At 30.2% G+C, this 13,535-nt stretch overlaps 1 protein-coding gene across 6 annotated transcripts in view; it reads right to left on the bottom strand.

Moving 5' to 3' along the window:
• The window catches only part of LOC143225246 (uncharacterized), a 160,940-nt gene that overhangs the window by 47,119 nt on the left and 100,286 nt on the right, over nt 1-13,535 (bottom strand). For 2 of the 6 annotated variants that reach the window (XM_076454339.1, XM_076454351.1), the window contains 2 exons: nt 12,652-12,819; nt 3,691-3,870 (listed from right to left, as the gene is read on the bottom strand). In XM_076454339.1, the coding sequence (XP_076310454.1) occupies nt 3,691-3,870; nt 12,652-12,819 (348 nt within the window). Of the gene's footprint in view, nt 1-3,690; nt 3,871-12,645; nt 12,847-13,535 lie in introns of all 6 variants that reach the window. The other 4 variants (XM_076454313.1, XM_076454344.1, XM_076454333.1 and 1 more) reach the window with 3 other exon arrangements.

The following is a 13,535-nucleotide window of genomic DNA, read 5'->3' as shown; positions in this document are numbered from 1 at the left end:
TCTAGGTTAATTGAAGTTTTTGAAAAATATACTTTAGATGACCTTCTTCGGTCATCATCAGGTTCACAAAGAAAGAAAGAAGTAACTGACCGGAAACTGACCACATGTTTGGAAGGGGCTATGTAACTGAGTGTCAGAATGTGGAGGGCAGTGTTAGATGTTTGAATATATAATTTTATTTTATTATATTTAATATAGGTAAAAAGGCATTCCTTTATATTGGTTTAAGTTGTTGTATAAGTAAGGCTTCTTTAATTTTGCGTTTGTTTCTTTATTTAGTATTTGAGTGTTTTCTATGGTTATGTTGTGTTTATTTGACTTGCAATATTCAAAAACGTGTGAAGATGACTTTTTATGTTCTTTGAATCTGGTTTCCATTTTTCTACTAGTTTCTCCAATATAGAAGTCGTGGCAGTTATCACATTGTATTTTATAAATAATGTTGGTGTGGTGTTTGTCAGTGTAGTTTTTACATAGTATAGACCTCAGTTTTGTGCCTGGTTTTTGAATAAATTTGGTATTAACTGGAATATCATATTTTGTTGCTAGCTTTTGCCAAATGTTGGTTATTTTTCTGCTGATGTCGAGAATATATGGTATGCAGCAGTATATGGTTTCGTAATTTTTTGATTTGTGAGATATATTTACTTTTGTTGGTTGATTTTGCTTTCTGTCTAGTTGTATGCATATAATGTTTTCTATGGTTTGTGGAGAAAACATATTGATGTTGCTGAAGTATTGTTTTATTTTGTCTAGTTCATTGTTAATTTTATCTGGTGAGCATAGTTTTATGGCTGTGTTTATTTGGTTTCTTAGTATGTTGAGTGTTTGTTTTGCTTCATGTGCTGAGTTCCAAGGAATGTATAGTCCAGTATGGGTGATTTATTGGTGGATTTCTGTTTTGAATTGTGTGTCGGTTCTTAAAATTTTGAGGTTAAGAAATGATATTTGATTGCTTTCTTCCTGTTCACATGTGAAGTTAACGTTGGGATGCGCAGAGTTAATGTGATTGAAAAAATTAAGTGTGCGTTCTGTAGATCTGAATCCTGCAACCGTGTCATCTACATATCTGTACCAGTATAGTGGTGGATGTAATGCTGTGTTAATTGCTTGTGTTTCAACTTGTGTCATAAAAATATTGGCTAGAACTGGTGATACTGGGTTGCCCATGCTTAGGCCATTTGTTTGTATATAGTTGTGGTTGTTGAACATGAGGTTTGTCTTTATCGTGGTGAATGCTATGAGGATTGCTAATTGATTGCTGGGAACATCTATAGTTGGGTTAGAGTCTCGGATATAGAGTTCTAAGGTTATCTTGCAGGCTTCAGTGGTTGGAACTTCTGTAAAGAGGGATATAGCATCAAAAGTGGCCATTAAGGTTTTATGATTAAGTTGATTTAGATTAGACTTGAAATTAAAAGAGTCTTTGATGAATGAGCTGGCTGATGTTACATATTTGGAGAATGCCCATGCTATGTATTTACCAAGATTGTAATTAAATGATTCATATGTGGACATTATTGGTCGTAATGGACAATCTGGTTTATGAGGTTTGGGGATGCCGTACATTTGTGGTGTGCGTGAGTCGGTTTTACGTAGGTAGGAATAAAGTGTTCATTAAATTGTGTTTTTTTTTCATATTTACTAGTAATTTGTTTAGTTGCGTCTAGTGTGTCTTTGTTAAATTTGTGTGTATTGGTTTAAATTTGTTCGTGTTTGATAGGATGTTCTTCATTTTTTGGATGTATTCATTCATGTTCATTATGACTATAGCATTACCTTTCTTTGCTTTTAGAATTTTTACGTTTTTGTCTTGTTTTAGGTTTTTAATGGAATTAACGTCTCTTTTTGTAAGATTGTTTTTTAGCTTTCTGTTTTGTGAAATTATGTTGATGGTTTTGTGAGAAAATTCTTTGAAAAAATCGTTTAAGATGTTTTTAGGTGTTTCTGGAAAATATAAATTTTTAATTTTACCTGGGAAGTTTGGCTGTTGGATGTCAATAAAATTATCTAAGGTGTCTTCTTTCTGTTGGTTGTTTTCTTGTTTTTGTTTTCTTTAGAAAGTATCACAAGTCGCCTGGCTAGATCTTCTAAACGTGTTTTGATTTCTATGGTTGGAATGTACCTAGGTGCTATTGCAAAGTTGAGTCCTTTGTTAAGTAGATGTACCACGTCTGTGTTTAATTGTCGGTCGAATCTATTAATTATGAGGTTAGTCAACGGTTTGTCGTGTTGATGCCTTTTCTGTTGTTTGTTTTTCTAGTTTTTTGTTGTGGCAGATCTTATTGCTGTTGCCCCTATTGCCACTGTGTACCATTTTTAAATTCTTTTCTGCACTAGAATTGTGTTATATTTAAAATTTAGTTAAACCACTTTACAATCAATGTATTTTAATTAAATTATTATTATCAAGTGTTTTATAATTTAAAGTTTGATAATATTTAAGTTTTTATTCCTTTATTTTAAAAAGAAATATCTAAAAGCACAAGTAAAACTTCAGTTTTTTTCTGTCAATTACAACTTCTCAATATTAAAAGCAAGTAGAGAAAAAACTGTTTTTGAACTCTGTAGGCTTCCTTAAGATGACCAAAGTACACAATCATTTGGTTGACACTAGTAACTTTGTTTACTTTCAAATACTAGACACCCTTCCACAAAAATACACCTTCTTAATGTTAGCTATGCCCACTTACAGAGTTGAAACTGTGTTGTTATGTAACAATCTGAATTTGACTGGCATGGTTATAATCAATAGAAAGAGCAGGTTTTTAACCTTGAATATGAACAGTGTAACTGAAAATGTGTAGTTTTTCATTTTGAAATGGAGTGAAGTTTAGTCCATTGTTTTGTAAAGGTGTACATAACATTTGGCAAGAGTTTCTTTTCTTATATGTATTAGTTTGTTAGATTGCATTTATGTTTTAATTCTGTATTTTGATTAATTGTATATTCTTTGTCTTTTAAAATGCATATCATAAATAAAAAATTATTTTTAAGTTTAATTTGTTGTCCCCTAGATTGTTACAGCTTATGAACAAGATGGTGTGTGTGCATGCCATCTTGTTTAGTGTAACGTGCAAGTCTCAGGTAATAGCTCTCAAGTCTCTCATGGCCGAGCCAATGCATCTTCATGATTAATAAAATGTATAGGATTAGAAAGGAAAATCAACAATTAACATTAAGGTGTAAATGCAAAGATAGAGATATAAAAGACAAGAAGACTATCCTTTTGAATTTCTATGAAGAGTGGAACGTTATGTACATATTTTTATTTGTTAAGTTTAAACATTCCATTGCACTATGTGCTGGTGATAATGGATAGCTAGTGATATATTATAGAAAATAAAATATAAATATTTACCTTAAAATCTTTTTATATTCATTTATTAGGTTCTAGAGATCATAAAAATGAAATGTGAAAACCGCAAGATAAAAATTACCTTGCAGTTGAACAATTCAAAGTGAGAGTGAAAATACCTACATTAAATAATATTTTTTTTTATTATAAACAGTAGAAAAAAATAGATGTTTTGTTTTTCTGAAACTACATACTTTTAGGAATATTCTTGTCACATTTTAAACAATCTCATCCAAACGTTTTAAATTTGGCAGGATATATGACCTAAGTAATATTAGCTACTAAACATTAGTAGCCAGTAGGTATTGGATTAAAACGGTTTCATATCTTACCTGTAGTGGATAAAGTTGAACAACAACAATTTCCACACATCCAACAGTTCCTCCATCTGGAAATAATGATGATAATGACACAGGAAATGGAACAGGACAATGAAAGAATCCTAGACGTAAATCCCATCTTGCTCTTCTTGTAGAGTTTGTACTCAGCTTCAGTTTTAAATCAGATGATACCTAAAAAAGAAAGTAAACATGTACAGTGTTTATCCTTTGGTAGTTATAAACTATTTCTTGAATTTGTGTTTCTTTCACACTTTATGTGAAGCTTTACCATAATATAACACCTTGAATTCTATAATTTGCAATGTAGCAAAGAATATTGTGCATAAAGAAAAAAACCTAAAACATTGTAGGAAACACCAAGTAAAACCAAAACATAATAATTCATATACTTAGTACAGCAGAATGTAAGAAATTAGTGATGTCGAGAAAACCCACTTGTAGAGAAATATATATGCAAAAATGGCTCATTTGGGTTGAGAAAATATTTTACGTAGAAGAGTGAACAAAGTTTGTGAACCTGATGATGACCGAAGATGGATGAAACGTTGTTCGCTCTTCTACGTAAAATATTTTCTCAACCCAAATGAGCAATTTTTGCATATATAGAATGTGAGATACACCAACATAAATGATATTAAAAAGGAACTAAAACACACCAGTATGTTATTATAAGAGAATGTATGAAATGCTAATTTATATGGTTAGTAAAACAAATGTTGTATGAGTCAGGAGGAATGCAGGAAAACTTTGAGGGCAAAAACTGAAAAAGTTCACTAAAACTAATAATATTTACATGAAGTCAGAGTAAAACAGAATACAACAACAAATTAAATGACAAGTAAAACAATATGAATTTTTAAAAAAAATAAATTTAAAGCTGGTGTTTATGAGTTGTTGGTAATAAATTTCAACTATATACAAACACCAAAACAGTTTGCTTGTTTTAAAATAACAGTAAAAACAAATCACATATACATAGAAATATTCATTATACTGTTGGCTACCATAGTTCTATCTCAAACTTTAAAGAATTATCTGTTTTTCATCATAGTCCACTCAGGCTGGTTCAGTAACTTAGAACACGATTGATAAATTCTTCTTCCATACTCTGTTGTTATAATACAATTCGTGATAATTTCACTTTAAATAAAAAACACTACTATACACTTTTTACTGCTAAGTTCATGATCATGCAGTCTAGAACTAGAACATAATGATTTCTTGATACATAACCCAAAAGAAGTGTAGAACACTCCATGCATTTTTGATATTTTGATTCAATAACAGTTAACTGAATCAACAAGACACTCAAAGTTCTAGCAACTGTAATAATCTTACTACTGTAAACAACTGCTTATTCATAACTAAACTAGACAATGTCTGATTGATGGTTGTGTAACCAAACTTACTATAAAATATCACTTCTAAAATTAACTAAACATGACACCTGCACTATATAAACTATCCAAACTGTAATGTTTGCATTAAATTTAAACAATGTATATTTAACAATACACACTAAAGTTTATAAAGTCATTTACAAATCAGATTTTTTAAGGTAAGAGGAACAATACAATATAACTTTATATAACTCATACTTGAAACTGTTAGTACTAAATGAAACTCCATGATTATAAAATTGAAGAAACAAAAACAATTATATATTTCCCCCCAAAAAAAATTTAATTTATTCACAACCATGATGTTGCCTTTACTTTTTACTAGTGAAACCATGGTTATGAATAAGTGAAGTTTTTGTGAAATGTACAAATATCTCTTTCTTCAATTCTGTAATAACTTACTTACTTTATTTTTAACACCAACTGTTCATTAAAAAGAAAACTTTCATTCACCTTACAGAACCAGTAACACATCTCAGATGTTTGGAGGCCAAAAACTGAATGTAAAATTTGTATTAAATGCCACAAGCTAATCACAGTTATATAAAAATAAATTAGCTTAAAAATATTTAAGAGTACTGTCACTATGATCGTGCATTTATATTTCAGACACACAAATGTTTAAAATGGCTGGACTTAGAGTCAGGTGCAGAGTAGCCAATCATCTATCCATGAAGAACCATGCTCCACACAATGAAACTTTTTGAAGGCCTAACTGGAATAGGATTTTTATATTAAAATTTCTTTGTGAACAAAATCACTTTGCATGAAACTGAAGACTATGATACACTGGAAGAATGAACTATTGAAGATGTCAGGGGCAGCTTAACAGCAAATATGATGCTGAATAAGTGATGGGTCGGATGAACAGTCTTTAGAGTCATATGTAGCCAAGCAGTTGAATACTTGATGCAGGATCACCTTAGTGATTATGCAACAGTTTTAATCAATTTGCACAAATGGTTCAATCACAAGAAGAGCTAGAAAATCCAAAGAATCTCCTTCAGAAAGTACTTTGTATGAGAGAAAAAGAATGTGCGCTTTATTGCAAGCAATTAGATAACAATCTGTCAATATTTTCCCGTAATATAAGAAAGTTCATCATGAAATTTTGCAATATACTGCAGACCAAGTCACTTGTCATCACATGACTAAGTGGGTCCAATAATGTAGTCATGACGTAGGCTTCCTCAGAGCGCCAAAGACATGATGAATATTGAGACTGAACTGATGTTATGATGAAGTAACAAAACTTTTATAATGTTTGACCTTTCTCAACTGCACTTACAAATAGGTCTTTGGCTGGACAAATGCTGTAATATATGCTAATATCTTTCTTTTGCTCTGTACAGATGAATGTCCAGATGTGCTAGAAAGTACCCATTGGTCAGTATTGTAGAGCCAACCTCTGCTTACTGGCAGTTCAAACTGGACAATGAAAGCAAACCTAACACTGCTTTGAACACTTAAGATGTCTATTATGAATCTTATGTTATTCCATGTGTCTTTTGTATGCACCAGTTACTTCTGAGAAGCTGATGAAGCCTACATTGAGAGAACTACAATTGAAAAGATGTCTCATGTATGTGGATGACATTTTGGTATTTGGTTGTACAATTTAGTCTGCTTTATCTTTGAAAAAAGTCTCAAAGGATAAAGAAAGCAGATTTGAAGACATGTATATGTTTGTGCATACAGAAATGGTTTATCAGTCAGATATAAATCATAGTAGTTAAAAACTTGCTTCAGCCTGTGACTAAAAGAGAAGTCTGCACCTTTTGATTTACATTGTATTATAAGTTTTTGTGGACACCTTTTTAAGAATCAGTACACTGGTGTTTGCACTAACAAATACTAAAAACAAAGTGTATTTCAGTCACTGAAGTATGTTTTTATTATGCTGGCTTATACTCACCAATTTTATTTGTTAAATTTGGACAATGATTCCAGTCAACTGAGAATTCAAACAGTACTCTCACTGTTGCAGGAAGGTGCAAGGCAAAGCATTTTATCATGGATGCTAGTCATAAGCTAACAACTCTTGAATGACAATAATCCATGAAAAAGAATATAGTGCTTAAAGTTGTAATACATGTTAAACACTATTACCCATTATATTACTTGTATGGTAAGAAGTTTACCATTCATGTTGACCGTGCATCAATAAAATGACTTATAAACTTCAAAAATTAAGTAGATATGACTGATTACTGAATTTGAAAGATACAGAAGTACATACAACTTTGTTCTAAATGATCATCTGGGGCAGCAGCATTGGATCTATTTTGCCAGGTGGTGAGTAACTGTCCAAGCACTGAATGCCAATACCCTAGACATCATGCAAATGTAAAAATCATTGCAGCAGCTGAAGTTATGACAAATCATGAAGACAGTGATGAATCCATAAATATATTATTTCCATACAAGTAACTGCAGGACCCACATCTATTTTGTGTGACATATGTCATTCATCAAGGTGAAATGATTTGATAATGTAGTGCAGAACATAAAACCTATGATGATTGTATGAGTACAAAAGTTAATCTAACCTATTACCCTACACAAAATAACTGCCCCAGAGTGCATTTATGTGTTGATAATTTACACTGTAAATAGTCATAATTCAGTCAGAAATTGTCACACCACTATAGAACCAGTAAAATAAAAGTTACTGGTAGGAGTATGAATTCAGTTATGTATCAATGGCTTAAATCATAAGATGCATGTGTGTAAAAAGCAAATATGTTTCTTGTCAAGGATGCTTCATACAAAAACATTTACAAAAGGATTACCTTTCAAGAGGCATTGTATTCAAGAGTTAAGAGTATATGTTAAACTGGCATTTTTAAAGAACCAAAACTTGCAGAAAAAAAAGTCAAGTATCAAAGGGTAGCCATATTAGCTATGTTCAGGCTTCCTAGTACTATCAGCTAACTAAATGTAACACTTTGTTTCAAACCAAGTCAACAACAAATTTGACAGCTAGACATGTATTTGTATTCTATTTATTGGATCCCATAATACTGCAAGAGGAATGCTGTTGAAAAAAATACATCATCATCAAGAATCCATTAATTATGTTAAATGTTTCTTTAACTTCTAAAAATTCAGTGACATTTCATAATTCTAAACAATAATTCTAAATAACAGGAAATATATTAAGCACTGAACTGGTACACTGAAATTATCCAAAACTTTGTCACTCAAAAACTTCTGTAGCTCTTAATTTTTAGTTGTCAATGCCATTCTGCAGCTCTTTTATTGCAGTAAATTTTTCTTTTGTTTCTCATTATACAAGATTTTGTGATGAGGTGAAATTTTGATTCCTGTATAATTTTTCAGCATGTTCAACAAATTTATCTGCATCCAACTGAAGAGATTCTATTAATTCATAATTTTTTTCTTTTTTTAACCACTTCTAGCTCTTATTCCCATCTCTTTCTATTCTGATATTTTTCTTTACTCAACTTCGCTTTTATTGTCTTTTAAGTACATGTGATATTCTGAGTAAACCTTCTGAGCTTATTTCAGTAGCTTCTCACTCAAAAAGGCCTTGGTTACTCCTCCACATATGCTCACATAGTCATACACCAGCCTGCGTGTACTTACTGTGTTTTCCTGCATATTACATATCTCTACCCCTTCGCTGATTACGAATCCTCTCTCATCTGCTACCTGGTCACATGAGAGTACAAACAAGGTCGGGTTAATCCCATCATATGCACTAGCAGCACTGTGCATGCCTATCAAAAGAAGCCAACCTTGATTTTGTGCTCCCAGTCCAGGTAATAGGCCTAGACAGAATGAACACATGGCAAAGTAGGTTTAGTGCTCTCAGTTTCATGTAAGCCTACACAGAACAAATGCAACTTACTGTAATGTTGTTGAGCATAAGTGCAGTGTGGAAGAAACCAAAGTTACAAAAAAATAAGACATCAATACACACAGAAATTAAGTTTAAGACCTTAAATGATACAAGATGAACTTAAGACATTTTAAGGACAGGTAGGAGCCCTGATGTTGCATGATGAGATACATTAAAGCTACTGTTTAGGACTTGACTATTATTATTCATTTCATTTAATATTTTTCTACATTCCATTTTACTGTACATTTACTTTGTTACAATTAGTTTTACTGTAAAAAAATGCAATAAAATATAGTTTTACCAAAAAAACAAAAACTTTCAATATTTATTTCAGAGGTTTTAGAGTTTGATGAAAATAAAACAAGAAAACTGTTAATGAAGAGAAGTATTTGTGTAGAAATCGTATTTCACATAGATGTGCTCAGTTAAAACTTGATAAAATCACAGATAAATCTTTAGTAAAAAAAAACTATTAAAAGTGTTATTAAAAGCTTGCTAAATTTTGCAAAACAAAGCATGTTATAAATAATATAATAGGTGACAGTATGTACAACTTCACAGATTAGGGGTTGGTCAATTTGAATTAACTTGAGAGAGCAGGTGGTTAAGCAGAAGTCTCATATAAAAATTATTAGTGCACTATGCATGATATTTGCTTGCTTTTCTTATGTATTTCCTATGATGTTTTCTACTATTAATAAACTCACAACCTAGTTTCCACAATTCAATGTTTGCAATTCTTGTATGGTATCATTTGTGTCTATAATCTGTTCCATTTCTGTAAATCAACATACTTAAATGTCAAGTATGTTTTGTGAGAGGGATCACTAAGTATCAATTTTTGTAATTTAAAACTTTTGTCCATTGATAATATCATAAAAGAAAATTAATAAAAATACTGTATGATTATGTAAATAAATCACAGTGTTTTTACACTGTTATTAGTCCTAATTTTTCTTATTAAAATTAGATTTCCAAAGAATAAATTAACAGCTACAGTTCTTACAGAAAGATATGACCAAGTTAGGTTAAAACATTTCTTATTGGTAAAAAATTCTCAAACTTTATAAAAATAGACATCATGCAAACTAATGTAAACAACATATTGTCATTCCTAATTTTTAATGTTTAGAATTTCACCCAGTATAATACAAAACAGCAAACAAGAAAGTTTTTGTGAATATTGAGATTAATATGAAATTGGCATTAAGATACAATTCACAATCCCATTAAGAAAAAAATAATTAGTTTCTTTATAAAACAATGTAACTTTTCTAAATCATCTAACTTAAAAAAATGAAACAAACTTTTGCTCAGAACAATGTTAAATGAACTTAAGAATTTATACTGATTAAAATATTTTCACTATAATGTGTCAGCATTTATCAAAAAACCTAATCAAGTGCTTTATAATCTTTTTGCTTATCTGTTGCATGACACAAAAGTAGATTCTCAACTGGGGCTTAAAATTCTCTATTCCGTCCAAAAATTCAGTTTGTAGGTATTTTACAACACTGGAATTACTGTTATGAAATTTGGAAGAGTTCCTTACTTAGCCAAATGATACAAGTTTTTAAGATGTTTGTACATTGATTATAGGATCTACTTTAAGAGTATTTTCAATTTATAATCACAAATGCACAGCATAGGATGTATCCAAACAAGCAGCAGCAACCCTATAGACTTTATAAAAACAAGAGATTACTTCATTGTAAAGTTAATGGCATCTTAGTCCTGAACATAAAGGATAATACAAGCAAGGATTTCTTTATGTAAATTTAAGACAATAGATGAGTATGTGACAAAACAAAGAGAAGCAAACCCACAAGGACTTTTGTTCAAAATGAAAAAAAATGTAGGTTCACACTAGTTTCCAACATTGTTTTTTTAATTCCTTTTTAAAATGAGCTTATCTGTAACAAATATACTGTTAAAGATAGTTTTAAATTATCTTCACTGGCAAAAGGCCTAAACTTTGATAAACTAATTTATTGTGCAAGTTTTAAATATTATTTTAATATTTAATATTATTTAATATGTTCCCTATTTCCTCTAAACTAACTCTCTTGTTAATGGCTTGTCCAGTTCAACAAATTTAGTGACCCCAAATGACCATTATAGTTTCCATACTGTATCTTTTAAATGTTTGATGTATCTTGATCTTTCTCAAACTTTAAGTAAACATAACAAACTGTTTGTCCACACACACACACAAATCAATCAGATTTTTCAATTCTTTTACCAAATATTTCTCCATGAATATATGGAGTTAAAGTGTTCACTGCTCTGGGTGTAAAGTGATGCAAATTAAAAATATTTTGCTTCACTTGAAAGTGGTCAAATTCCATTTGCACAATCTCAAAAACTTTTAAATACATAAACTTTTTATCAGTAAACTTTATATTTTATCTGTTATTTTCCCTGTCCTAGTTCTATACACATTTGTTCAACTTGACTAACCTTGTAACCTCCATAACATAATATGAAATAAATCTAAATCATGCCCATTTTTTTCCTTTCTATAATGACTGCAAATTGTTACAGGAAACTATAGTTGGTTATCATAAATAATTTAACATTCATAACACTATACTTTTTATGTTTAAATTTCATTGTTTTACTGTTTTGATGGAATTCAACAAAGCTGTTCATCTAGTACTAAATTTTCCACATTGTTTGGTGACTCGTGTTACCATATCTAGCCAAGTGTAAGGACCTACTAAAAATAAAAAGGTTATTAAGAGAACTTATCCAAAAATTAATGTACGAATAGTTTCAAGCTTCACAGAAAAATTCTAAACTTCTTTACATCAAAGGCAATTCACATCATCCATAAATATTTATGTCCTTGCTATAAGAGGTTATATAGATTAAACTATTTAAACACTTCAAATGTGAATTAACTTTTGTGACAGTATTATTCATTATACAGAATTCAAAGATTAAATCACATTTAAGTATAAATTAATGTTTACTGTTACAAGAACAAACGAATGTCATTTCAAGTTAGTATTTGAAGTTAATGTTAGAAAAAAAAAGTAATTTAGAATTATTTCATATGTTTTTCTGGTAGTTACAATATTGATCAAGTTGAGTTGACTAAATTAGGGTAGAGAAAATAACAGATAAAATATAAAGTTTCACTGAAAAAAAAACGTTTGAAATTTGTTTAGAACATTTAAAGAGAATATGCAAAAGAAATTACAATTTTCAGATGAAGAAAAGTATTTCTAATCTTAACATAAAATAACTTTACACTTGGAGAAGTCAATACTCTTAACTCCGTACATTCAAAAAGATATTTTTAGTATAAATATTTAATCAAAAATTCTGATATTTTGTGTCAAAAGACTTTTTATTTTGTTCACTGAAAGTTTGTCAAATTTGTGAAGATCCATCATTTGCTTTCATACTTATTATAAGTTTCATATTATTGTTAGAAGAATGTGTGAAATACAGGAGTCCATTGTTACAGCATTGCAAAGTTAAACCAAATTTCAATACAATTAAAACTGAAAATGTGATTGGAAAAATGTATTCTATGATTTAGCATAAAAGCCAAATGATTCAACAAACTACAAAGCTAAAGCATAATTGGAACAAAACCACAAGTAACTTATAACTAAAATGCAGGCTTTACTGTATAAAATAACCAATAATCTTGCTACATAACATTACCTTTACCTCTAAAGGAGAACAAGCTTTGTCAGAACCAATGAGTTCAGCTCCACTGGTTATGAGCTTCTGACCAACTTTTAGCCTTCCCTGTTGAACAATCCTAATGAGAGGACTATCGAGTTGAGCCTGGATACTGTACCATCCATCTGTCAGCTCTACCTGTACTTCATAATTCTGTGTAAAGTAAATAAGGCCCATATTCTAACAATGGGGAGTCCAATCACTTAAATATTTATTTAATTTAAACATGCAATATATTTGAATAAAAAGTCCTATGTCCTTTTGGAAGACAAGTTTCTCCAAACAACTGGTTTTATACATTGGCAAACATCTAAATATTAACATTCCCAAAAAAATCAATTTACACACTATTAGCAGTTACTATACTTTGATATTTTTCAAACAGTTTAGACTATTAAAATTTCTCCCATTAAAGTACTTACACAATTTATATAGTGCTACAGAATTACTTCCATTATTTTTGTTTGTTGTATAAAAATACAAGCTTCTTATGAAAATTAAAATGGAAATAAATTATAAAATAATACACAAGTTCAAATTAAGCAAAGTGAGGTAAATTTTTCAGTTCAGTACACAAGCTTATTGAACTTTTGTATTTAGACACATAATACTGTATATGTGAAACTTTATAACCTGAGTAGTAATATAGTTTAAGCATATGGTTGTTAATGCTATTTTTAAATTTCTTTTCAATATACGTTAATGAAATTAACATTATATATTTTATAATTTGAATGCTTTTGTTATCTACGTTATGATTCCTTTACTTCAAAAGAAGCCTTTTAAAATATTCTTATACTTCAATTTTTGAATTATATCACCCATGTGCTATTGAAAACCTTGACTTCACCAAAGGTTCAGCATTAGCC

The sequence above is a fragment of the Tachypleus tridentatus genome, chromosome 1 (genome assembly GCF_004210375.1).
Source record: "Tachypleus tridentatus isolate NWPU-2018 chromosome 1, ASM421037v1, whole genome shotgun sequence".
NCBI classification, from domain to species: Eukaryota; Metazoa; Arthropoda; class Merostomata; order Xiphosura; family Limulidae; genus Tachypleus; species Tachypleus tridentatus.
Note: the sequence above shows the minus strand (reverse complement) of the source record. Positions and strands in the feature narration are given on the sequence as shown.